Source organism: Bubalus bubalis, chromosome 8 (genome assembly GCF_019923935.1).
Source record: "Bubalus bubalis isolate 160015118507 breed Murrah chromosome 8, NDDB_SH_1, whole genome shotgun sequence".
Taxonomy (NCBI): domain Eukaryota; kingdom Metazoa; phylum Chordata; class Mammalia; order Artiodactyla; family Bovidae; genus Bubalus; species Bubalus bubalis.
Genome location: NC_059164.1, coordinates 50,663,587 through 50,690,180, shown reverse-complemented (window position 1 = coordinate 50,690,180; position 26,594 = coordinate 50,663,587). Strand labels below are relative to the sequence as shown.

General features: G+C 35.2%; 1 protein-coding gene across 3 annotated transcripts in view; it reads right to left on the bottom strand.

The window, feature by feature from the left end:
* Positions 1–26,594, bottom strand: part of ASZ1 (ankyrin repeat, SAM and basic leucine zipper domain containing 1) — a 74,424-nt gene that overhangs the window by 6,064 nt on the left and 41,766 nt on the right. For 2 of the 3 annotated variants that reach the window (XM_006065935.4, XM_025291140.3), the window contains 6 exons: positions 11,991–12,102; positions 11,322–11,456; positions 9,880–10,004; positions 7,928–8,003; positions 6,614–6,670; positions 5,350–5,459 (listed from right to left, as the gene is read on the bottom strand). In XM_006065935.4, coding sequence (XP_006065997.3) covers positions 5,350–5,459; positions 6,614–6,670; positions 7,928–8,003; positions 9,880–10,004; positions 11,322–11,456; positions 11,991–12,102 — 615 coding nt within the window. Of the gene's footprint in view, positions 1–5,349; positions 5,460–6,613; positions 6,671–7,927; positions 8,004–9,879; positions 10,005–11,321; positions 11,457–11,715; positions 11,971–11,990; positions 12,103–26,594 lie in introns of those variants that run through there. The other variant, XM_025291141.3, reaches the window with a different exon arrangement.

Genomic DNA, 26,594 nt, shown 5'->3' with positions numbered 1-26,594 from the left:
AGTCTGGAGCTGAAAAATAAGCTTGTCAAGTACATAGGAAGAGAAGAGATTCTGGATGGAGAGAATAGCAGGTGTGGAACTATGGGGTTAGGAGGTCTCCAAAGTATAACTAAAGCACAATCATGTGAAAGTTGTAAAAAAAGAGGTTATATGGGATCATTTATTTAAGGAAATTTTGTGACATGCTAAGGAATGGAATATTATTTTCTGGATAATGTACAGTTACTAAGGGACTTTAAACAAGGAAGTAGAAAATCAGACTTCTGCATGAGAATTTATTTGGGGTATGGTGTGGATTAAAAGGAAAACAAAAGTGGAAGTATAGAGAATAATTAGGAGATAGTTTAAGAAATGTTCAGGAGAATAAACCGAAAAACTTGGTGGACTGCATGTAAAAGGAAAGGAACGGTCTAGGGTGATTCTAACTTCCTTGGTTTCAGTGGAAAATGGCACTACCAAGCAGGGAAGTGAATTTGGGGGTGGGTAGTAAAGAAATAAGTGGGGTAAAGAGGAAACAATATATATAGCATAATAATTAAGAATATAGACTCTAGCATCAGGAAACCCTGAGTTTGAATACAGCTTCCATAGCTTTATGACCTCAGGCAAACCTAATCTTCAGCCAAATATTGCCATATCTCTAGAACTGAGATAATAGGACTGTCAGGAGGACTGAAAAGTGAAAGTCGCTCAGTTGTGTCTGACTCTTTGCAACCCCATGGACTATAGTTCATGGAATTCTCCAGGCCAGAATACTGGAATGGGTCGTCTATCCCTTCTCCAGGGGATCTTCCCAATCCAGGAATTGCATTGCAGGTGGATTCTTTACTAGCTGACCACCAGGGAAGGAGGACTTAGGAGATACTATATGAAAAGCACATAGTATTTAATCTAGTACATAGATGGCATTCAAACAAACTTAATAATGTTGATGAGGGCAATGATATGAGTCATGTAGGTGCAGTGATCAGTAAGTAGTAGAAAATATCAGTCTTGCAGGTACTTATCCTGGGGTCCACAGACTGACTCATGAGGTTACAAAGAATTCAGGGATCTGGTGAACTTATATGGGGAAAAATTACATCTTTATTTTCACTAACCTCTAAAAGAATTTCAGTATTACCTTCAACAGTGAATATAGGCACAAACAACAGAAGTATTAGAAGTGTCTATAATTTGCTAACCAATGGAAATCAAAACAATGATCATGGAGAAGGCCACCAAGAAAAAAGATACATATTGTGAAGAGGGGCAAATTGATAAGGGTGTAAAAAAAGCTATCAAAGTAAAAGTAGCCTGAGAAAAAGAAAATCAGGAGTAATTTCTATTATGAAAGGTAAAGAATGGAACAGATTCAAGATGGAGAGAAAAAGTCAAGCATGTTAAATCATCAGGATTAATCCACTAGTTCTGACAATAAAGAGACATTGATGACTAGATTAGTTTCAAAGACAGAAGCCAACTTATTGTGAAATCTACAAAGAAACTAACACAAGCTAATAGAAAGGATAATAGGTAACTCAAAGAAAAGGAAAAAATGAATATTTAAATGGATAATAAACATGGAATTATAATAAAAATAAGACGTTATGTTCCAGTGGAATGACAAAAATTAGGAAGATGATTAATATCAAGAGTTGATGAATCTGCAAGATGACTTTTCTGGAGTGTTACTTAGTGGTATCTATTATAATAAAAACTCACACAAATTCTAATACAATAGGACCACAGTTGAAATAAGCAAATACTATTATAAACAAAATTACATAGTCTTAATGAATGAAAGGCAAATATATACCTTTCTTGTGATGTATAATTTTCAGGGCTACTGAATATGGATAGGCAAGTTATAAAAAACACAACTTTTATGCCTCTTATCATCACTGTGTGAATGGAATGGATGCCCAGCCCCCACCCTAGAGCTGTACAACCTACATACCTTTAGATGGAATGCCTGATAATTTTGAGCTTATTTAAAGAATTCCAGATAAGCAGATATGGCATAGGTATGGAAGACTATATTATTTGATCAAATTGTCATGTCTCTTTCTACTGAGCGAGATACTACCAGGCCTCTCTCTGCCAGAGAATTACATTTCATGTCCCAAAGACATGAGGCTTGGCCAATGACTTGCTTTTGCAAATAAAATATGACTGGAAGTGACTGTGTCATTTTTGAACAGATGCTCTAAGAGCCACTGACTGGCTCTGCCACCTCTCTTTTCCCTTTGCCACAAGAGTGGCATATCTGAGGTGGGGCTGTTTCTCCAGCCTATTGGCAGAATAATAAGGAAGAGATTCACTGCAGCTGATCCATGATATAGATGGATCACATCATATTTCTGATCAAGAAATAAATTTTGTTACTGTAAGTCAATTTAGATTTAGAAGTTATTTGTTACTGCAGCACAAAAAGTATAAGTTGACTGAAACAATAGGCCACATTTAAAAATGTTGAAGTTAAGGATGTGGACAAAATATATACTTTATACAGTTTGTTTTGTATTTGGGTATAGTCGATTAACAGACAATGTTGTGATAGTTTCAGATGAACAGTGAAGGGAATCAGCCATACATAAAACTTGTATCCATTTTCTACCAAAATATAGATACTCCAAATGGAAGACCCATGTGCTCACTGTAGACTATCTGGAAAAATTAAAATAACCAATACTTTAATCACACAAATATAATGACTGGTATTATTTTCTTCCAGAATATTATAAGGGAACTAAGTATTCTCATATGCATACATACAACTGGCATTATAACTCACACTCCATTTTATATTTGTCTTTTCTATTACTATGAGTATTTTTCCATGACATTAAGTCTCAAAATAATTTAAGCGACAGAATAAAATAATTATATTGATGTAATGTAATCCAACCATCCACTTAAATATTTGGAGTTTCCAAGTTTGGAATAGTTATAAATCATAGATGTGAACAATGTATTTTTATGTGAAAATTTGCATCTATACAGTTTTTTTTTTTTGAAGGAGAAATCATTTTCTAAGCAGGCATAATTTTGAGATGCCTTTGATACATTCAAGTAGATATCAGGCTTGGAGAAAAGGTTTGGGCAGAAACTGCTGAAAATGTCAAGACATGGGTGAAACTTAGTTATTTCTGTTCAAAAAAATATCTCAAAGTAGTAATGAAATGGTATTTTTAAATTGCATTCTCTAATTCTGAAAACATACTAAGGCTAACTGTAGAAGAAAGTAAAAGTACTGTGCATGTGTATTCTTGTAACAGACTATAAAATTGAACACAGAGAAGAAAATTATTTTAAAACAAATCAGTAGCTAAATTGTTAAAGTCACATTACCAGAAGATTATAATCAATCAGTTCAACTTTTCCTGCTGTTAGTTTTCTTATGACTTGATGACTAATTTCTTCTTTAAAGAATGACTCTGAACAAATGGAAAGTAAAACCTTTTCCATAACAGCATGTAAACAAAGTCTGTGATTTAATAACAAGGTCAAATTCCTGAAATATATGTCTGCTAGTTTTATTTTTTAAAAAATTTAGCAGTTGTAATATGTGAACCATTCAGGATTCTATACATTCTTTAAATCTATTAAGCCTCACAGTGAAAATTCATAGAGGCAACTCTGACATCCTATAAATAAATTATATTAAAATTTTAATTTGCAATTCAGTCATGTAGAACTTAGAATATTCCTTCATAGAAGCAATACATTAAAAAAGTAAAGACAGTGAACAAAAAGATTCAAGGTTTTCTCATTTAAGTCATCATCACAACTGAAATCCTTCACAATGTACTTACATATTCAAGAGTTGTGGTTATTTTTAAACAGTGATGAGACATTATTTTGAATATAGATCATCTTGTTATAAGGAGGTATAGTTAGAGAAAGGGAAATAATTTTTCAGTAACATTTTTAAAGAAATCTGGATCATCTAAATTATTCACTAGAAGACTTCTCTGAATTCTAAAATGGTATGGAAACTTACTATTCCTGTGTTTAATTAATGTTTCTCATAGTTGCAATGTTAGTTTTAGGCAGGCTACACTAGTGATGCTACTCCTGCACTTTTATATTTTATAGCATATAACTTGGATGAACCTGATATATTAAAAAAAAAAAAAGACAAACAAAAATGGAAAAATACTCCAGGTCCGATGCATGAGGCAGGGTGCTCAGGGCTGGTGCACTGGAATGACCCTGAGAGATGGGATGGGAAGGGAGGGGGCAGGGAGGGTCAGGATGGGGAACACATGTACACCCATGGCTAATTCATGTGAATGTATGGCAAAAACCACCATAATATTGTAAAGTAATTAGCCTCCAATTAAAATAAAAATTTTAAAAATGGAAAAATTCTATATGACTACATTTAATTTATATAATGTTCATGATATAACATCTTTATAAAGATGGATAACAAATTATTGATTGCTAGTTTTAGGGATGGGGGAGAGGTGGGGGAGTTATGAAGGGGTAGTACGAGGTAGCCTTGTGGTGATGGTATGTTAAGTATATTGATTGCGGCAGTGGTTATGTGAAGCTACACACATGATAAAATTGCACAGAGCTACATACACACACACACAAATGAGCACAAGTATAACTAGTGAAATACAAATAAGCTATGTAAATTATATCAATGTCAGTTTTCTGGTTTTGTTAGTGTACTATAGTTAGGCAAGATATTAAGACCAGGTAAGAATGGGTGAAGAAGGGTGCATAGAACATTCCTATACTTCTCTGCAATTTCTTGTGAATCTATAATTAATTCAAATAAAAGTTAAAAAAATCATTTAATATTGTGAAATATGTTAAAAAAATCAAACTATTATTTTCAAGATAATTTTAATTACTAATATTACTAATAATCAGTGCTTGACAAGTTTATAATATTAAAAAGGAACTTTATATATTGATAACATAATTTCATAAATCATTAAGGCTGAAAATAGAGCTGAGTTACATGAGAAATGCATTTTTATTGCCATAAGCAAAAATATTACTTTTAAATTTTCAACTTGAGACTTAAATGATTTAAAGAGAGTAGGAGCTACACCATGAAAACTGCAAGATCTTTTAAATAGCTTGTTTAACAAAATGCAATGAAAAAATAAAACAAAAATGTTTCTATGTGAATTAAGAAAATGCACTGTTTTGCTTCTTGGTATTGGTAAAACCTGCCTTGTAAAGTACTTTCTATCTCAGAACACAGTATACAGCAAAATGAACTACCCATATCTCTGGAAAAATGATGGTATCAAGTAAAATAACTCAGACATTATCAAAATTCACCTGAAAAGGAAAGGTGGTTCTAAACAGTATTAATGTAAACCAATAAGTTAACTTTACCTGATTTCCAACTTTGCGACTTCAGGTAATTCTCCAAATTTTATCTCTTCTACTTCAAGTTCTTTAAGGGCAGCCATAATTTTCTGCTGATCTCTACTGGTAATTCCATTCTAAGCAGAAATGATTTCAAGGTGCAGTAAGGTAGTCATGAAGAAGTGAAGTGAAAGTTGCTCAGTTGAGTCCGACTCTTTGCGACCCCATGGACTATACAGTCCATGGAATTCGCCAGGCCAGTATACTGGAGTGGGTAGCCTTTCCCTTCTCCAGGGGATCTTCCCAACTTAGGGATCAAACCCAGGTCTCCAGCATTGCAGGAGGATTCTTTAACCAGCTGAGCCACAAGGGAAGCCCCAAGGTAGTCATACTGGTATAAAATTTGAAATTACTGAACAAGATCTACCTGATTAATTCTCATCTTGAAAATGCATATTGAAAAAAATCATACTGAAAAATATACAAATTTGCTTGTAATTGGACTGACAAAGTTACATCATTAAAATATTTAGATACATAGTGACTACAGTCAGTTTTTTACATTATATAACAATGTGATGGATTCTAAAACAAATGACTAGATTTTAATATACAATATAAACTTTCCAGAAAATCATACTAAAATAATTTTTCCTACAAAATATTATCAGTGATTAAGTGAAAACTAAGTCTTCCTTTTGCCTGTGTTCTACCTTTAGTATTAACTAAATTTTCTATCCTGGATTGAGCTATGTAGTATGGTTTGATTTTCAGTGATGCTGAAGATTTCAAGTTTTCAATGTGTTCATACAGGGAGATCATTCCTTTTTATTATCCTATGTATTAAAGTATCTTTGATGTTTCCCACAGCTATTTTCAAATTGTTACTAATAATACTTGATGGCAAAATAACTGATCATTTGAGAACCTAGCAAAAGGCAATATTTGAACAATACATTTTTATGCCCCCATGTATTAAAAAATCACCTCTTATCTCTGAGTAATCTGTTTTATATAGTTTTATAAATCTATTTCATATTTAGAAACAGAGCATCAGTTTTAGTTGAGATGTCTTAACTAATACGAAGGAAAAAAATACCAACTTTAAGTCTTCAAAATATTGAGGCAAATTAATACTATAATAGAAAATTTTAGATATGGTTATCCATAAGCATATCTAATGAGGAACCTAGCAAAAGATAACTCACAGTCTACAGCTGTAAGATTTTTAAAATATAAAATGAAATGATCCAAAATATTAATGTCTGGGGTTTTTGAAATTGATACTAACCTTTGCAAGCTCATCTTTCCTCATGGTCAAAAGATGTCTTAAAGTTATTTCCCTTTCCTGTAGGAAAGGAAAAAAATGCCACCTTCAATATAAATGAAATAGTGGAAGGGGAAGTAGGCAAGTATACACATAAGTAAGTCAGGTATATGCTACCCTCCCACACAACTTTCAACTTTCTAGAGGAGACAGCATACGCAGGTTACAGCTATATTACTGGGTAGATAGTAGTAAGTGTAATAATATGTATAATGACCTAAAAAGCATACATACTTACTTGCTTATATAAATAGCTCTATTTCTGAAGGAGATCAGCCCTGGGATTTCTTTGGAAGGAATGATGCTAAAGCTGAAACTCCAGTACTTTGGCCACCTCATGTGAAGAGCTGACTCATTGGAAAGGACTCTGGTGCTGGGAGGGATTGGGGGCAAGAGGAGAAGGGGACGACAGAGGATGAGATGGCTGGATGGCATCACTGACTCCATGGATATGAGTCTCAGTGAACTCCGGGAGTTGATGATGGACAGGGAGGCCTGGCGTGCTGCGATTCATGGGGTCGCAAAGAGTCGGACACGACTGAGCGACTGATCTGATCTGATCTGATGTTTTATGAGTAGTTTAAATTTATAATTGTATAAGATTTAATAATCAATAACATTTAGTTTTATTAAATAATTCTCAAATAGGAAGTTTCAAGATTGTACAATGAAACCCAATTCTAAACAAACAACCTAATCAAATGTGCATATTCCTAGGGAGAGCCTATCTAAAATAGTGCTTTACTGCTGCAGCATCAGCTAAATGGCTGAGAACTGTCATTGATGCAAACTCCATAATGCAGGCTTAAAATACCTACAACAGTGCTTGTCATATGATCTAATTTAATATCTATGACACTTCTACACTAGGTATTACCATTCTTATGGAAAAAAAAGAGATTTAAGTAACACATTTCCGTTAACAATCATTAGAGCAAGAATCCCATACCAGGTTTGTTTGGTTTAAAATCTTGCTGCTCCTAATATTCTATACAGGAAGATCGGCAATTGCAAAAACACACTAAGGGCACAGATGTACATGGAGTTCTGCAAAGCTACGAGCAGTGGGTAAGAGCCTGATTCTAATTTCTGTAAATTTTTATAATACATTTTCAAAATGCTTTCAAGTTTAAAATGGGATGTACTATAAGTTATGGAGAAAAGTGCATCTGTCACTCTTTTATAAGCATGCTTATGAATTAATGTTATATTAATTTAATGTTATGTTAATAACTAAACATGCATACACAGTTCATTGTAGTTCATACAAAATCTTACCTTCAATAAATCTGTCATATGTTCAAGTCCAAGACCATGTAAAAATATTTCCAGATCTCCAAATGCTGTATATGAACTATACACAGTTATAGCAATGTCAATTTCAGAACAGACTATAAGTGTACAAATAATAAATATATATTTTAATGTACAAAAGAGAATAAGAATGATTGAGTCTATGTAGAATATACAGGTATACCTTGTTTTATTGTGCTTTACTTTATTGCTTTACTTGCAAACATTTGTTTTTTATAAACTGAAGGTCTGTGGCAACCCTCTGTCAATCAAGTCTATTAGTGCCATTTCTTCAATGGCATTTGCTCATTTTGTGTATCTGTGTCACACTTTGTAATACATGAAATATTTCAAACTTTCTCATTATTATTATGTTTGTTATGGTGATCTTTGGTATTGCTATTACAACTTGCTGAAGGCTCAGATGATGGTTACCATTTTTTAGAAATAAAGCATTTGAAATTAATACGTGTACATTGTTTTTGTGGGGCCCTGGTAGCTCAGATGGTAAAGAATCTGCCAGCAATGCAGGAAACCCGGGTTCAACCCCTGGGTCAGGGAATGGCTACCCACTCCAGTATTTCTATCTGGAGAATTCCATGGACCAAGGAGCCTAGCAGGCTACGGTCCACAGGGTCACAAAGAGTCAGACACCACTGAGTGACTAACACTTTCACTTTTTTCACATTGTTTTTGTAGACAGAATGCTATTGCACACTTTAATAGACTACGTGCATATGTGCTAAGTCGCTTCAGTCGTGTCCAACTCTTTGCAACCCTATGGACTGTAGCCTGCCAGGCTTCCCGTCCATGGAATTCTCCAGGCAAGAATACTAGAGTGGGCTGCCGTGCCATGCCCTCCCTTCCTCCAGGGGATCTTCCCAACCCAGGGACTGAACCCATATCTCTTAGGTCTCCTGTGCTGGCAGGTAGATTCTTTACCAATAGTGCCACCTGGGCTACAGTACAGTGTAAATATGACTTGTAAATCTGTGTAACTCACTTTATTATGATATTTGCTTTATTGTGGTAGTCTGGAACTGTACACCCATATCTCTGAAATATGCCTATATTTGCAAATTTGATCTATATTATACAAAGGAATAAGAAATGTTTCTTGAATGAAGATTTAAGTAAACAGAGAAAATGGTGATAGTAAAATGAAACGCATCTTTCCTAAGAAGGAAAATATTTGCCAATATTTATACAATGAACCCTGGAACAACATGGTTTGGACTGTGCAGGTCCACTTATACATGGATCTTTTTCTTTTTTTTTTTTTGGATCTTTTTCAATAGTAAATACTACAGTAGCATACAGTCATGGATGTGAATTCATGGATGTGGAAATGCAGATGTGGAGGAACCGTGAATACAGACTTTCCAAGGGGGATGGTCAGCATCCCCAACCCCCAGAATGTTCATGGGGAAACTATTCTTTATAAGAGCTCTGGACATGAAAATCTCTTTAATTTCAGGAAGTAAAAATTTACTAACAATTTTAAAATGTAGGTAAGTAGAGAATAATGTTGTGACCATGTATTGAACAACTGTGTTTGGGGAGGGGGGAAAAGTATTTTTATTTTTAGCTTATAAAATCAGAAATCTGCTGTAAAGAATTAGAAAGCAAAGTGCAATCTAGTTTGAACACTAACAAAACTATAACCTTAGAACCTTTTAGAAATAAACTGTATTGTTGATATTTTATTTAAAGTAAAAAATAATTCTCTTTACTGTTAATACATATATATATATATAAAACTTTTCTAAAATTCTGGAGAACCAAACACTTAAAATTCATACATTTCTAAGCAGTATTTTAAAATACTTGTAAAAGTTTAAAATATTGTACATTTCAAATATCATCACTTTACTATAAGTAATAAAAACACACAATTTTTACTCATTTATAGGTATTGAACAAAAACATGCTGTTACCTAAATATGTGATCTTTTTCTTTATCAGAATCTGTTCTCAACAGTTTACAAATAGACTCTTCTTTAGTTAGCTGGTGAAGCTTTCCTTCCAAAGGATTTAAAGTCAAGGAAAGAAAATTGAAGATCTGAAAAAGTTATAAAAACAAAGCAAGATAGTAACTAATAATATTTTCAACAAAATATAAAACAAAACTAAAAATTCCATTTTGGTAAGTTAAGTCAGAAAGACTAAGTACTCAGGTAGTATTTTAAATACATTATTAAACAGAGAGAAAGTAAGAAGCATGACTAAGGTACATAAACCTCAACTGTACACCTTAAAGAGATGTGAAATTCCTTAGTTTTTGAAAACTTCTTAGTTCTAACTTTTTAGTAAGTTAAGGTTAAGTCACATAATCAGTCAAGATACAAAATCAAATCTCACTTCAGGAAACAATTTATGACTCAAAATAATCTTTGATATTCATAGATTTCTTAGTATGTCAAATTCAGTATCATCCACCCTAAATTTAGTAATGCAGTATATTAATGAAAAGTTTTCAAAGCTTAGGAGAAAAACTGTAAATTTCTTTTTAAAGTCTCACAGGGCTTCAGTGATTAGCACTTACACCAGAATAATATTGGAAATGTAGATATGATTATAAAATGATAGGCATGTTTATAGGCTGCTTTAAAATAGAGGAAGTTATTTTACATGCAATAAAAATGACATGGTCTGATTACTGTATGGTGGAAACTTTGGAATGTCATAAGCTTCTAAAATCAGAAACTCAGTTTTAGAAGATCTTGAACTATATAACTTAGATTTAGAGTTATACTATATTTGATCCTTGCTTAGAAATTACAGACCTTTGGCTGAAAGCTTTCATATTTAGACCAAAAGTTTATATCAATAAAATTATTTAATGTATGGCAAATATTTACTATTGACTTTATTATCTGAATGACAGTAAATCATATACCCACATGTTATTACTTTACTATATACCTTGTCAAATGTAGGAGTAAATGTAGTTCAAAGGATTTAATTTTTAAATTGTCTAATATGTGTTAATTAAAATTAAAAACAGTAGTTTACATATGCAAATTTTGAAATTTTACTAGCCATGTCAATACACTAATTTTTGAAAATTAATTAATTTTTGAAAATCAGTTGGAAATGTTTAAATAGTCTGTTAACAATTTTATTTCTAGGGCCAGATAAGACTTTATTATCCCTTTATATAGCTTTTAAATTACCACATTATAAATGCCTCTTATTTAGTAAAAAGATAAATACTCTAGTAAACTAAAGTTTTCATTATCTGACTGAGAAAAAATTACATACTGAAACATTTAATAATAGATAAATTATTATTATAGTAGTGAGTTCTAACAAAATCATACAAAAGTTTTACAAACAATAATGTAAACTAAAAAAAATTAGCTAAATAACAGGATACCTCTAGATGTTTATTTCTTTTTGCAATTTCACTTGGTGTCTTTCCATCTTTGGTTTGTATCATTTTATTAGCTCCAAGTTCAAGCAACTTCAAAACTACATTTTTATGACCCTGACGTGCTGCCCATGTTAAAGCCTGTAAGTGGGGGAAAAAAAGATCGTTTAAAGAGAGGGAGTATATATGACACAGAGAAGAAAACGTCTCAACAGTATTTATGGCACAATAAAAAAGTGAACATGGTTAATTAATGGAATGATGCAACCTTATCATTTCACAATATAATGTAAACATATTTCCAATGTAATCGCAAAGCGGACTGCCAGTGTTCACTGATTTTGTAAAACCAAATAATGTCTTATTCAGTCAAGTGAAGTTACAGAGCAAAACGATTTACCTGCCAATCAGAGAACTGTTTTCTATAAAAAGGAATTCTATTTGTAGTCTAATAGAATCCAGGCTTTGCTGTGTGTTACATTTTGTCAAGGGTGCCGACCAACAAAGGCAGATAATTTCTTTTTTCTCATTGAAACTGTTGCTTTTCTTTACTGAACAGCAATTACATCCCAGCCCTTCTGTAATTTTTACTTCTTAAAACCTTTCTGCCAACTACTGATAGTAAGATATCAATGTCCTAGAGATAAAAAGGAACGCTGTAGAGTCCGTTCTCACAGTATAGCCGTTCTCATCCTGGGTATTTACTTCTGCTCCGTGAGCAACAAGGAGAGCAACAACCTGAGGGCGGCCGTCACGTGCAGCGTACATGATTGGTGTCATAAGTCTCCTGAGGGGGAGGAGGAAAGAGACAACTGTGTCAGCGCTGCCCGTAACAGTTCTTCAAAGGCTGGACAGAACATCAGTGTGTTCTTAGAGCAAAGAAATGGGAAAGCTTTTCACAAAGCAGGGGGAACAAATCTAAAAATCCAATTTACCAGCAAATAAATAAAATATGAAGGAGATTACACTCTTAAAAGTATTGCATGCTTACACAGCACCCTCTAGTGAAGAAATGTCTTTAAAAATCACTAAATGAGCCCATACTTTTTAATATGAGGCTTCATTAATTTACCTATTCACATATAAAAATATCAGAGTACCTCACTATGCTTATGCTGGGAAATAGTGATGAACGACACAAACAAGCACCCCCGCCGACCCTGTGTTCTCAAAATTGCTCATTTTAAATGCTTATTACACTTTAAAAACTTTATTTTATTTAGTAAAAATATAAGTTTAAATCTCTTACTTCTTAATGTGTTAATAATTCTACTTTAGGACCGAGAGAATTTTACCCTGAGGCTTACTTTAATAAAGAAAGACATCAGTCCAACAGTTTTGCCAGACTCTGAGACTATATTCTGGGAGAACACAGTGGTTTCCCTCAAGTGAATCATTTCCTCAAATTAGAGGTTCAACCCCTCCACTCCTAGAAGTCATTAAGCTTCTGAACCTAATTACAAAGGATACCAGAAAGGTTCTATTAGTTCTACTTGGGTTGAACTTAGTAGCACAGTCTGTTTTAAAGGAGATCTAGGATTCTGGGCTCAATCTTCCTGAGTCACCACAAATATCTGATCTATATACAAAGACCTTCACAAAAGAACAATAAATTTAATAATTTTACAATTCTCAGTTTTGATCTCATTAAGGAAGTCTGTCTTGATTACTCATATTACATATACTACAGATAAATAATATTTCTCTGTAAGATTTGTTGACACAAGGTATATCCTGAGTCTGGTCACTTCACACCAATGTCTTTACACGGAAAGTTTCACGCATTTATCTGTTCCTTCTATTTCCTAGTATGTTACAATTTCAACTTTTTATTAGAATTACATGCTAAGGTAGTTTGTCAAGCACTGCCTCCTCTACCTTGAATTTCTCCTACATAGGGGCGTTCGTAGACAATCTTGACAAAGTGAAGTGTGAATTTCTGGATAGCTTAAGCAAATAGGGAGAATATATACAGTAGAATGAGCTTGTTTGAGTAAACTGGTTATTCAAATTCTTTCCTAAGTCTAAATCAGACCGCTTGATGCTTCTCTTCCCACCTTCCTGACAATAGCTCAAATCTGCTCCTTCCAAGGTTCCCTATTTCCCAGAGCTTCCATTAACCAAATAACTCAGCCTAAAACTAAGCATCATTCATGACTGTTCTCCAGCACTCCATATACACGTCATCAGAAGGTCCTGTTCCCTATTTTACTGTCGCATTTTGAATCTAACCATGTCTCATCAACTTGTTAGCCACTGTAAGCAGTGCGTGCTATCACGGTATTTCTCTGATTTGTATTTTTGCAGTAGCCTCATAACTGCTCCCCATGCTTCTGTTCTGGCCACATACTCTTTTTGAAGATGCCAAGTTCTTCCCCTTTCAGAGACTGTGCAAATGCTGTTCCTTCCACCTTTCCCTTGACCTTCATACTGTACACTCCTTCATCTTTTCCAGGGAAGGTAACATGAAAGTCTGAGTGTCCCATCTGCTTGAAACTTATTATTGAAATTTTCTGAATCTGTACTGAAATTTTATTGAAAATTGAGGTTCTTTTAAATATCAATTTTTCTTGTAATAGAATCTTAGAAAACAGCAGGGGTATAATTTTAAGTCTGTAAATTCAGAAAGACATAAAATGGCTTTTATAAATGCTTATGTCATCCTACATAATAAAACTACTAGACTAGTATAGTTTGCAGACTAAGATGCTTCAGATCATTACGGAATATGTGTTATAATAAAGCTTCATTGATTTCTAATTTCTAAGTTGAATTTACTGAATGGGATAGCAAACTCCTATAATGGAGTCTAGATTATCTAGAAAGTGTATTTGTTGTTCAGTTGCTAAGTCGTGTCCAACCCTTTACGACCCCACAAACTGCAGCACCCCAGGCTTCTCTGTCCATCACTATCCCCCTGAGTTTGCTCAAACTCATGTCCATTCAGTCAGTGATGCTATCCAACCATCTCATCCTCTGTTGCCCCCTTCTCCTCTTGCCCTCAATTTTCCCCAGCATGAGGGTCTTTTCCAGTGAGTTAGCTCTTCCCATCATGTGGCCAAAGTATTGGAGTGTCAGCTTCAATATTCAATATTTCAGTGTGTTACTTAGCTTCTGAAAGTTATTAGAGTTACTGATACTATCAATATTGTTGTATGACAATTTTGAGAGGGGACAGAACAATTCTTACAGTGGTTTTTTTATCTACAGAAACTTCTAACATCTATTGTTTCCTGCCTGTCATAGATTAATGAAATCTAGGTTAAGTCTTCAATCTTACAAACTCTTATGAACTTATAAATGGTCTTATTATAAACTCCTCAGGGAAGTTATAAAACTTTTAACTGGTTTGATCAAATGACATAACTATTTGTGCTACTGATAACTTTACTTTCAATATTAATTTCCATCTTATTTATTTCCTGAGATTTAATATAAAGAATTCTTTACTTCCCCTTCTGTTTTGTTCTGCCCGCTCCTTCCAGTACATAACTGCTTTGGCAAAAATTAGCAGTTACTTGGACTCCTTTTATTTTTCTAGCGTTTAAAGGTAGGTATTTCAAGAGGCTGCTGTCCTCAATATTCTTCCCTTTTCACTACCTAAACAACATACCTGTATGGTCTCACCTACTCCCATGACTATTGTTAATGCACTGGTGGCTGCTGAATCTGTATCTCTAGCCCAGGCTTTGCCCTTGTGCTCTAGACCATATCTGTCATTTCCCAACAAAACTCAAAACCAACATATACCTAAATCTGAAGTCTCCATCTTCCCTCCAACACACAGTACTCTCTGTTATTACCTATCTCCATGAACAGCATCACAGGTCAAGCATGACCCAACCCAGAAGCCTGAATGAATTTATCTATGACTCCTCAGGTCCTCATAGCTAACCCAGCTTTCCTGCCAGTTTTACCTCCTTCCCATCATTTGTACCTGTACTTTACACTCGCCTCCTTCCTTGTCTTCAAGTCCTCATCACTTCTTACATGGATTACTGCATGCAACAGAATCACAACTGGCCTCCTTCCAATCTTTCCTCTACATTTGTAAACCTCATCAAATAAATTCAGTTTGAAGTTTTCAGGGTTACACCTATGAGGATCTTCAGAAGTCCCCTGTCTACCTCTCTACATTTCAGTACCTGTCATCCTATTCCATTCCAGTAAAATACTTCAGTTGTTCCGCAAGCATGAATTCGTCTCTCTCCTCTGCCTATTTCCAGAGCACTACTGGTTGAAATGTCCTTTTGCTTTTCAACAAATGTATTCATAATCTACCTCTGGGGTTAATCTTAGAAGCCAGCATGCCCCCCAATTTTTTGATGATCTGCCTCATCTTAGATAGCAACCCCACTCTCCTCTATGTTCTTATAGCACTCTGTGCTTATTTAAATCAGGTCACCTTTCATGTCAGTATTTGTTCAATTCTTCTGTTTTCTCAACCAGAATATCAGTTCTTTGAGGATAACGATCCTGAAAGTGTGAAAGTGAAAGTTACTCAGTTGTGTCCGACTGGTTGTGACCCCATGGACTATACAGTCCATTGACTTCTCCAGGCCAGAATACTGGAGTGGGTAGCCTTTCCCTTCTCCAGGGGATCTTCCCAACCCAGGGATTGAACTCAGGTCTCCCGCATTGCAGGTGGATTCTTTACCAGCTGAGCCACAAGGGAAACCCATGATGGTCCTGACTTGTCTCTATATCCACCACCCTGCAGACCATGCGGTAACTAGTATAAAGGTCTGCTTCTCTGTTGTGTGTCATGTGTACATTTAATACAGGCAGAGTTTTCTTCTTATCTATTACATCATCTCATGTCTACTGTGTTAGCTCATCTATATCCTTACTCAATTTACATGTATTAGATTTATGTAATGAGATAAATACTGAAATTTCCTGCCATCATTGTATTTTGATCTACTTCTTGAATTTTAATAGGTTTCAATTTATGGATTTAGCAGTCATGTAGTATAGTGCGCACAGGTCTGTGTCTGTTATATTTTCATTGATCTTTTTTTTACTATAGTACAAAATTTATTGTTTATTGTATATTAATATTAGTAATATCTGGTATTGATAATCCTGATTTCCATGGGTTTACCTCCACCTGTAATGGAATATTTCATACCCATTTTCTTCTAATTTTCTTGTAATAGCATTTAGCCATCTTTTGTTTTTAAGCCAATATTCAGTTGAAAAATTCAGTCCATCCTCATTTAGCATAATGACTGATATATCCAACAATATTCTTCTGTTTTGTTGGTGCAACAAAACCACCATTCACATTTCTCCCCTTGAAAATCTGATTCTGCTTTTCCTTTTTTTAAAATGCCATTAAACATTACCCTAGTAAAACACTCTCTTATAGGTAAGCAAGATGAGACTTGTTTCTCCTAATGAGATTATAGTTTCCTCATCCACCAGGACACATTCTCCCTACTTGTATTCAAACAGAATAAAGCCTCCTGAATACTCTTCGTTCCCTTTCTTCTCCTGGGTATCCCCCAACTCACTGCAAACTATAGCTCTTACAATCTGTTGGCATAATCTAATTATTAGAATTTGGCTTGCATTTTGTCTTGCCATTTCCAGAATCCTTATTTAGCACTCACAATTCACATTCCCAGTCTAATACTATCTGTAAAATACACATTTACCAAAATTCATCCCTCTTCAATGCTTTCTCTTTATCCTCCGCCTTCATAAGGTCTCTGGTTCTTTTTGGTTTGGCTAGTCTTTTTTCAGGCATTTTCCTCAGGTAGGATGCTTAGGTAATGTATTTTTTGAGTTCCTGCATATCTTTCTTTGACAATCTTTTTTTCCACCCCGAGAGGCACAGCTTGGTTGAGAATAAGATCTTTAGGCTGCATACCTTCATCTAAGTGAAAATGTGATTTTATTCTAGATTCAGCTGTGCTCATAAGAAGTCTGATGCCACTGTAATCTTTCTACTTTTCATTGTTAAAAACTTAATTCTTTCTGCCTGGAAACTTGTAAAAATTTCCTCTCTTAGAGTTTACACATTCTAATCAGAATTTATGCCTAGGAGTGTCTTTTTTTTAATTTCCATCAGTCCAAACTAAAGCTTGAGAACTGTTCCAAAATGTAGGTTTTTTGTTCATTTGTTTTGATATATGCATTTATGATAGTTTTTCAGCATAAGAACAGTTTCTTTTTACTAGAATGTGTTTTATTATTACCAGTCTTCCATGTTCCTTTTTCTTTCCTGAACTTTGAATTGAAATGCCACAATTTTTAAGTTTCAAGAGATCTTTCTTCATGCTGCATTTAGATCTCCTTGTGTGCTCATAATTTTGAATTCAGGTTTTTGCCTTTTTCTGTCAGCAGTTTTATTGTACTAGGCAAATACTTTAATTGTCAGTCTTTTCACTAGCTGCTGGGAAATTTGTTTGTTTGTTTGTTTTGTATTGGATCTTTAGGGCTCAGGTCAGCAGTTGTAGTATTTTTAACAGCAGAAATCCTTACAGATATTGAAAATCAAAGAAGTTTCTTATGCAGTGGGTCTATAGGTTAAGGTTGTTAGCTCCCTCCAGAAGTATCTAGAATATCTCTCTGCTTTCCTATATTCCAGAATGTTCCCAACCTCTGGAATAACTAAGCCCACTTGTTTAAGTGGCTAAGAGATAACTTAGCCCATTTGTTTAGCTCCAAGTCTTTAATAAGAGTCTGGAAACCTAATACATTCATGCAGGATCAGCTCTACTCCAGGTCCCAGATGTCCTAACGTCAAACTTTTGTGGGGTCAGCTGCTCTCCATCTAAGCTTACAACATGATAACTTCCTACCCCTGGGGAATGGAGCTTGTATGTTTTGCAGGGATAGGAACACAAGCCTGAGTCCTCATCAGCACCCAGCTCCCTTATGGTCTTATCAGCCCAAAGCTTGGGAAAGGCACAGTTTGGAGTTGAGAACAAAGAGGAAGAGAATGATGTTCTGGTAGCCAAGTTTCCAGATATCCTGTGTCATGTTTATAAAGACCATTGCCAGTCCAACATATATTCATCCACACTTTCATCTAGTAATTTTATTAAGCATTTGTGTGACTTTGTATTTTTTAATTTTTAAATATTTTGAGGCATATGAAATTACTCTGGCATGAGATTGGAGCCCTGCATTTTTTTGGCCATACCACATGGCCCTGCATTTTGTTTTGACTGTACCACATGGGATCTTAGTTCCTTGACCAGGTATTGAACCAGTGTGCCCTGCACTGGAAGTGTAGGGTCTTAACCACTGGACAGCCAAAGAAGTCCTCTTGCATTTTTTTTTTATTCTTCTCCTACCCCACCCCCTTGGCAACCACCAATCTATTCTCTACATTTGTGATTCTTGTTTGTTTCATAGATAGGTTCATTTGTGTCATACTTCAGATTCCCCATAGAAGTGATAACATATGGTATTTGTTTTTCTGACATGTTTCACTTAATATGATAATCTCTAGTTGCATTCATATTACTACAAATAGCATTATTTCATTCTTATGGCTGAGTAGAATTCCTTTGTATATATGCACCACATCTTTATCCGTTCATCTGTTGATGGACCTTTATGCTGTTTCCATGTTTTGGCTACTGTGAATAGTGCTGCTATGAACATAGGGGTGCATGTATCTTTTTGGACTAGAGTTTTGTTTGGATATATGCCAAGGAGTAAACTTGTTGGTTCATATGGTAATTCTATTTTTAATTTTCTGAGGAACCTCCATACTGTTTTCCACAGTGGCTGTACCAACTTACATTCCCACCAACAGTGTTGGAGGGAATTTAAGTTTTCCCCACATCCTCTCTGGCATTTGTTATTTGCAGACTTAATGATGGCCATTCTGACCAGCATGAGGTGGTAGCTCAGTGTAATCCTAACTTGCATTTCTCTAATAATTAGCATTGTTGAGCATCTTTTCATGTACCTACTGGTAATCTATATTACTTCTTTGGAGAAATGTCTCTTTAGGTCTTCTGCTCATTTTCCAATTGCATTGGTTTTTTTGCTTTTGTTTTGTTGTTGTTGAGTTATATGAGCTGCTTGTATATTTTTGGAAATTAAGCCCTTGTCAGTCTTAGATCATTTTTTCTTCCACTCTGTAGGTTGTCTTTTAATTTTTGTTTATGGTTTCCTTTGCTGTGCAAAAGCTTGTGCAATTGACTAGGTCCCATTTGTTTATTTTTGTTTTTATTTCCATTGTCTTGGGAGACTGATCTAAGAAAACATCAGTATGAGTTATACTTACCAGAGAATGCTTTGTTATCCTATGATCTCTTATGGGAGTTTTATGGTGTCATGTCTTAAGTCTTTAAGCCATTTTGAGTTTAGTTTGTGCATGGTGTGAGGGTGTGTTCTAACTTCACTGATTCACATGCAGGTGTCCAACTTTCCCAACACCACTTGCTGAAAAGACTATCTTTTTCCCATTGTATAGTCTTGCCTCCTTTATTGAAAATTAACTGACTGAAGGTATGTGAGTTTATTTCTGAGCTCTCTATTCAGTCCCACTGATCATATGTCTATTTTTGTGTCAGTGCCATAAAGTCTTGATTACTACAGCTTTGGAGAATTGTCTGAAGTCTGAGATGGTTACTTCTGCTTTTTTGTTCTTCTTCAGCATTGCTTCGGTAATTCTGAGTTTGTAATCATTCCATATGAATTTTAGGATTATTTGTTCTATTATATGAAAAATGTCATGGGTAATTTGATAGGGATCATGTTAAATTTGTAGACTGCTTTGGGCAGTATGGCCATTTTAACAATATTAATTCTTCCAATTCAAGAACATGGGATATCTTTCCATTTCTTTGAATCATCTATAGTTTCCTTTATTAATGTTTTATAGTTCTCAGTATATAAGTCTTTCATCTCCTTGGTTAGGTTTATTCCTAAGTATTTTATTTTGGGAAATATGATTTTAAAACATATATATATATATATATATATTTTTTTAACATTCTCTTTCTGATAGTTCATCACTGGTATAGAGGAATGCAACCAATTTCTGTATGTTAATCTTGTATCTTGTTACCTTGCTGAATTCATTTATCAGTTCTGGTAGTTTTTGTGTGGAGTCTTTATAATTTTCTCTATATATCATATCATCTACATATAATACAATTTTACCTCTTCCCTTCCAATCTGGATACCTTTTATCTCTTGTCTGATTTCTGTGACTAGAACTTCCAGTACTATGTTGAATAGAAGAGGTGAGAACAGGCATCTTTGTCTTGTCCCAAATTTTAGTGGGAAGGCTTTTAGTTTTTCACCATGAGTATGATTATATTGGCTATGGGGAAACCAGCATTTTTTTACTCCTTCAAATAGCTGTATAACTCCCCAGCACCAAAATGATGATCCACTTTCTCCCCACTAGTCTGAATGCCACATTAATCATTTAATAATTTCATGTATTTGTGGATTTCATCCCAGATTTTCTTTTCTGTTTTAGAGATCAGCAATTCAGAGTTTTCCACTAATAACACACATTTTAATTATTGTGATTTAAAAATACAAGGCAAATTACATACTACTCTTTTTTAAATGACATATTGATTTTTAAAAATTACTTAACTTACACATATGTACTTTTCCCTTAGAATACTACAGATAATTAATGATAAGAGTTGGGTATATTTCCAGATCTCAGCAAACAAGAAGAACAAATTTTACATATATAAATGTGTGCAGGAAAAAAGTTTTTAATATAAATAATATCATGCTGTTTATGTAGTTTTGACTTGTCAATAAATGATTTTAAAACTCTTAAGTTCCCTTTGAGTATTGCTTTGTGTGAATCACACAGGTTTTGATATCAATGTGATATAATTGTTATTCAATTATCATTTATCTTTAACTTCCTTCTTAATCTAGAAGTTATTAAAATATGTAATTTAAATACCTGCTTTTATGCACTGAGAAGGCTTTTGGTTATTAAATTCTAAGTTTGTTACATTTTGATTAGTGAAAGTGTTCTATATAACTTTTTAAAAGGGAATTTATTAAGGCTTCCTATATGGCCTAGGACACTACTATAAAAATAATCCATGTGTATTTGAAAATAATCTGTATAAATTATGTTGGAGTCAGAATTCTAGATAAATATGAATTAGACATGCTTGTTAAATGTTATCTGAATCTCCTATATCTTTACTTTCTGTCTTAATACATTTATACTAAAGACTCAAATATAATTGTAGATTTTCTACTTCCTTTCTAGTTCTATAATTTTCATTGCATATATTTTAAAGCCATTTATATTAAAACTGTTCTTTTTAATTTTTTTGCTTTTATCAAAATGAACACTTCCTCTTTGTTCCTATAAATAATTTATTATCCCAGAGAGTTTCTGGGTTTTTTTGGTCTTGTTATCCACCAGATACAGGTACTTTCTAAATGAATATCTGTTTATCATTTTATTTTCAACTTTTATGTATTATTGTATTTTAGCTGTGATTTCATTGGCTTTTGGTTTTAGCCATGGGCTTCCCTGGTCGCTCAGTTGGTAAAGAATCTTCCTGCAATGCAGAAGACCCTGGCTCGATCTCTGGGTTGGAAAGATTCCTGGAGAAGGGAATGGCTACCCACTCCAGTATTCTTGCCTAGAGAATTCCATGGATAGAGGAGCCTGGCGGGCTATAGTCCATAGGGTTGCAAAGAGTCAGACATGACTAAACACAGCACAACAACCCAATACAGCCAATTTATCTTTGTTAAAGAGTTGGACACGACTGAGTGACTTTCACTTCACTTCACTTTAGCCGTATATGAGTTAATATTATAACCAGTGAGCTTTACCAACTAGTCTTCTTTTATATTAATATAATTAAACTTATTTCTGACACTATATTTTTGCACTTTTTATTTATCATGTTTCCATGATAAATACATGCATTTAAGTCTCCTTTTAAGTCTTGTCGGACTGAATCAAGTTCTGTATGTTCTATCCACCCTCTAGTGCCACTGCTGCCCCTTGATCTGAAAGCTTTTAACAATCCTTCTTTTCTTCTAGTACAACAGTCCCTCCTTATCCACAGGGGATATGCTCCAAAACCCCCAGTGGACACCTGAACAGTGGACAGTACCAAACCCTACATACTATGTTTTTTTCTATACTAATGGGAGGGTAGCATACACAGTGTGGATATGCAGGACAAGGATGATTCATGTCCTGGGTGGGACAGCAAGATATTTAGTAACACTATACAGAATGGCATGCAACTTAACACTTATGAATTGTTTACTTCTGCAATCTATAGTTTTCAGACTGTAGTTGACTACAGGTAAGTGAAACTACACAAAGCAAAACAGCAGATAAGGGGGGAACTACTGTGCTTATTACTTTTAAATCCTTTTCACCTTTTTCCTAACATCCTTCACCTTACCATTTAACAACAACTTTGTTCAAAAAATGTTCAAAGTGAATAACTTTGGTCTCATCTGAAGGGAGAAGTTTACTTTTATTTTGCTTCATTCTTTTCTCAGCCACCCACATTCCAAACTTACATTAAAATTTAGTATACCACATACACTTTTTCTCTCTCTTTTTTATGGTCAATAGTTATTTAGATTTACCAATATATTTACTAATTTCTTTGTTCAACATTATATCTTATATCTCACTACCTCTGAGTTTATTTTCCTTTTTGTAATTAACTTTCAAGATTTATTTTTAAGAGTCAGTTGAACACAATTCTTGACTAGCAGCACTTTTCTCTGAAATATGTAGGAGGTATTTTAGTTTATCAAATGACTGGAATCACCTATTGGCATTTAATGAGTGAGGGCAAGGGTTACTAAATATCCTGTAATACACAGTATAATCCCACTCAAAATGTCACTTGTACTTTTGCTTAAGATGATACTTTAAGTTCTTGTAGATAAGAAAATATCTTTATTTTTGCCTTCACTCTTGAATAACAGAATGGCTAAACATAGAATTATAGTTCAAAGTTTATTCCTCACACCATCAGTCTTCTCCCATATATAGTTGTTATTAAGAATTCTAATGTCAGATGGTCATTTCTTGATAAGAATTGTCTTAGTGAACTGTCTTTTCTATAGATAACACTTAGGAATTTTGCCTTTATTCTTGATATTTTAAAGTTTATTACGATGTGTCTCCGTGTGTGTGCTCAATTGTGTCCGACTCTTTGTGAGCCCATGGACTGTAGCCTGCCAGACTCCTTGTCCAAGGGATTTCCCAGGCAAGAATACTGGAGTGGGTTGCCATGCCCTCTTCCAAGGGATCTTCCCAATCCAGGGATCAAAGCCATGTCTCTTTCATCTCTTGCTTTGGTCAGATCAGATCAGATCAGTCGCTCAGTCGTGTCCGACTCTCTGTGACCCCATGAATCGCAGCACGCCAGGCCTCCCTGTCCATCACCAACTCCCGGAGTTCACTCAGACTCACGTCCATCGAGTCAGTGATGCCATCCAGCCATCTCTTCCTCTGTCGTCCCCTTCTCCTCCTGCCCCCAATCCCTCCCAGCATCAGAGTCTTTTCCAATGAGTCAACTCTTCGCATGAGGTGGCCAAAGTACTGGAGTTTCAGCTTTAGCATCATTCCTTCCAAAGAAATCCCAGGGCTGATCTCCTTCAGAATGGACTGGTTGGATCTCCTTGCAGTCCAAGGGACTCTCAAGAGTCTTCTCCAACACCACAGTTCAAAAGCATCAATTCTTCGGCGCTCAGCCTTCTTCACAGTCCAACTCTCACATCCATACATGACCACAGGAAAAACCATAGCCTTGACTAGACAGACCTTTGTTGGCAAAGTAATGTCTCTGCTTTTGAATATGCTATCTAGGTTGGTCATAACTTTCCTTCCAAGGAGTAAGCGTCTTTTAATTTCATGGCTGCAGTCACCATCTGTAGTGATTTTGGAGCCCAGAAAAAGAAAGTCTGACACTGTTTCCACTGTTTCCCCATCTACTTCCCATGAAGTGATGGGACCAGATGCCATGATCTTTGTTTTCTGAATGTTGAGCTTTAAGCCCACTTTTTCACTCTCCACTTTCACTTTCATCAAGAGGCTTTTGAGTTCCTCTTCACTTTCTGCCATAAGGGTGGTTCCATCTGCATATCTGAGGTTACTGATATTTCTCCCAGCAATCTTGATTCCAGCTTGTGTTTCTTCCAGTCCAGCGTTTCTCATGATGTACTCTGCATATAAGTTAAATAAACAGGGTGACAATATACAGCCTTGACGTACTCCTTTTCCTATTTGGAACCAGTCTGTTGTTCCATGTCCAGTTCTAACTGTTGCTTCCTGACCTGCATACACATTTCTCAAGAGGCAGATCAGGTGGTCTGGTATTCCCATCTCTTTCAGAATTTTCCACAGTTTATTGTGATCCACACAGTCAAAGGCTTTGGCATAGTCAATAAAGCAGAAATAGATGTTTTTCTGGAACTCTCTTGCTTTTTCCATGATCCAGCGGACGTTGGCAATTTGATCTCTGGTTCCTCTGCCTTTTCTAAAACCAGCTTGAACATCAGGCAGTTCACGGTTCACATATTGCTGAAGCCTGGCTTGGAGAATTTTGAGCATTACTTTACTAGCATGTGAGATGAGTGCAATTGTGCGGTAGTTTGAGCATTCTTTGACATTGCCTTTCTTTGGGATTGGAATGAAAACTGACCTTTTCCAGTCCTGTGGCCACTGCTGAGTTTTCCAAATGTGCTGGCATATTGAGTGCAGCACTTTCACAGCATCATCTTTCAGGATTTGGAATAGCTCAACTGGAATTCCATCACCTCCACTAGCTTTGTTCGTAGTGATGCTTTCTAAGGCCCACTTGACTTCACATTCCAGGATGTCTGGCTCTAGGTCAGTGATCACACCATCGTGATTATCTGGGTCATGAAGCTCTTTTTTGTATAGTTCTTCTGTGTATTCTTGCCATCTCTCTTCTTAATATCTTCTGCTTCTGTTAGGTCCATACCATTTCTTTCCTTTATTGAGCCCATCTTTGCATGAAATGTTCCTTTGGTATCTCTGATTTTCTTGAAGAGATCTCTAGTCTTTCCCATTCTGTTGTTTTCCTCTATTTCTTTGCATTGATCAATGAAGAAGACTTTCTTATCTGTTCTTGCTATTCTTTGGAACTCTGCATTCAGATGTTTATATCTTTCCTTTTCTCCTTTGCTTTTCACTTCTCTTCTTTTCACAGCTATTTGTAAGGTCTCCCTAGACAGCCATTTTGCTTTTTTGCATTTCTTTTCCATGGGGATGGTCTTGATCCCTGTCTCCTGTACAGTGTCACGAACCTCATTCCATAGTTCATCAGGCACTCTATCTATCAGATCTAGGCCCTTAAATCTATTTCTCACTTCCACTGTATAATCATAAGGGATTTGATTTAGGTCATACCTGAATGGTCTAGTGGTTTACCCTACTTTCTTCAATTTAAGTCTGAATTTGGCAGGTTCTTTACTACTGTACCATCTGGGAAGCCGTGATGTGTCTATATACTTTAAGTTAAAATATAAGTTATATATCTTCATCATTATGTGTATAAATTTTAGTTTGCACCTGGTAGATCTTTCAATCCTAAGGATTTGTGTGTTCAGTTTGGGAACGTTCTTGGCCATGACTACTTCAAATATAGTTCAGCTTCCATTTCCTCCTTCTGGAACTCTTATTAGGGCTGCTGCTAAGTCCCTTCAGTCGTGTTTGACTCTGTGCAACCCCATAGATGGCAGCCCACCAGGCTCCCCCATCCCTTGGATTCTCCAGGCAAGAACACTGGAGTGGGTTGCCATTTCCTTCTCCAATGCATGAAAGTGAAAAGTGAAAGTGAAGTCGCTCAGTCATGTCCGACTCTTAGCGACCCCATGGACTGCAGCCTACCAGGCTCCTCCATTCATGGGATTTTCCAGGCAAGAGTACTGGAGTGGGGTGCTATTGCCTTCTCCCTTATTAGGGCAGATGTTGTAACTTCTGGTGAGGTTCTCCATGTCTCTTACCTTTTCCTTTGTAACTTCTTGTGTTGTATAATGCTGGAGATTTCCTCACATCTATCTTCCAGTCCACTCATTAGCTCTTCAGCTGAGTGTTATTCTCATTAGCTCTTCAGCTGAGTGCTATTCACACATATTTAGGTTAATATTCAATAATAGTTTGTTTTTCATAATTCACTCTATTTGTTTCATAATTCCTGTTTGTTATTTTGTGGAAGAAAATCCCTCTTTTATTCCTCAGAGGAATATAGTCCTTTTTAGATTCTTTTGTTTTTTTCCACTGTATCTAATCTAAGTGAATCCTTTGTT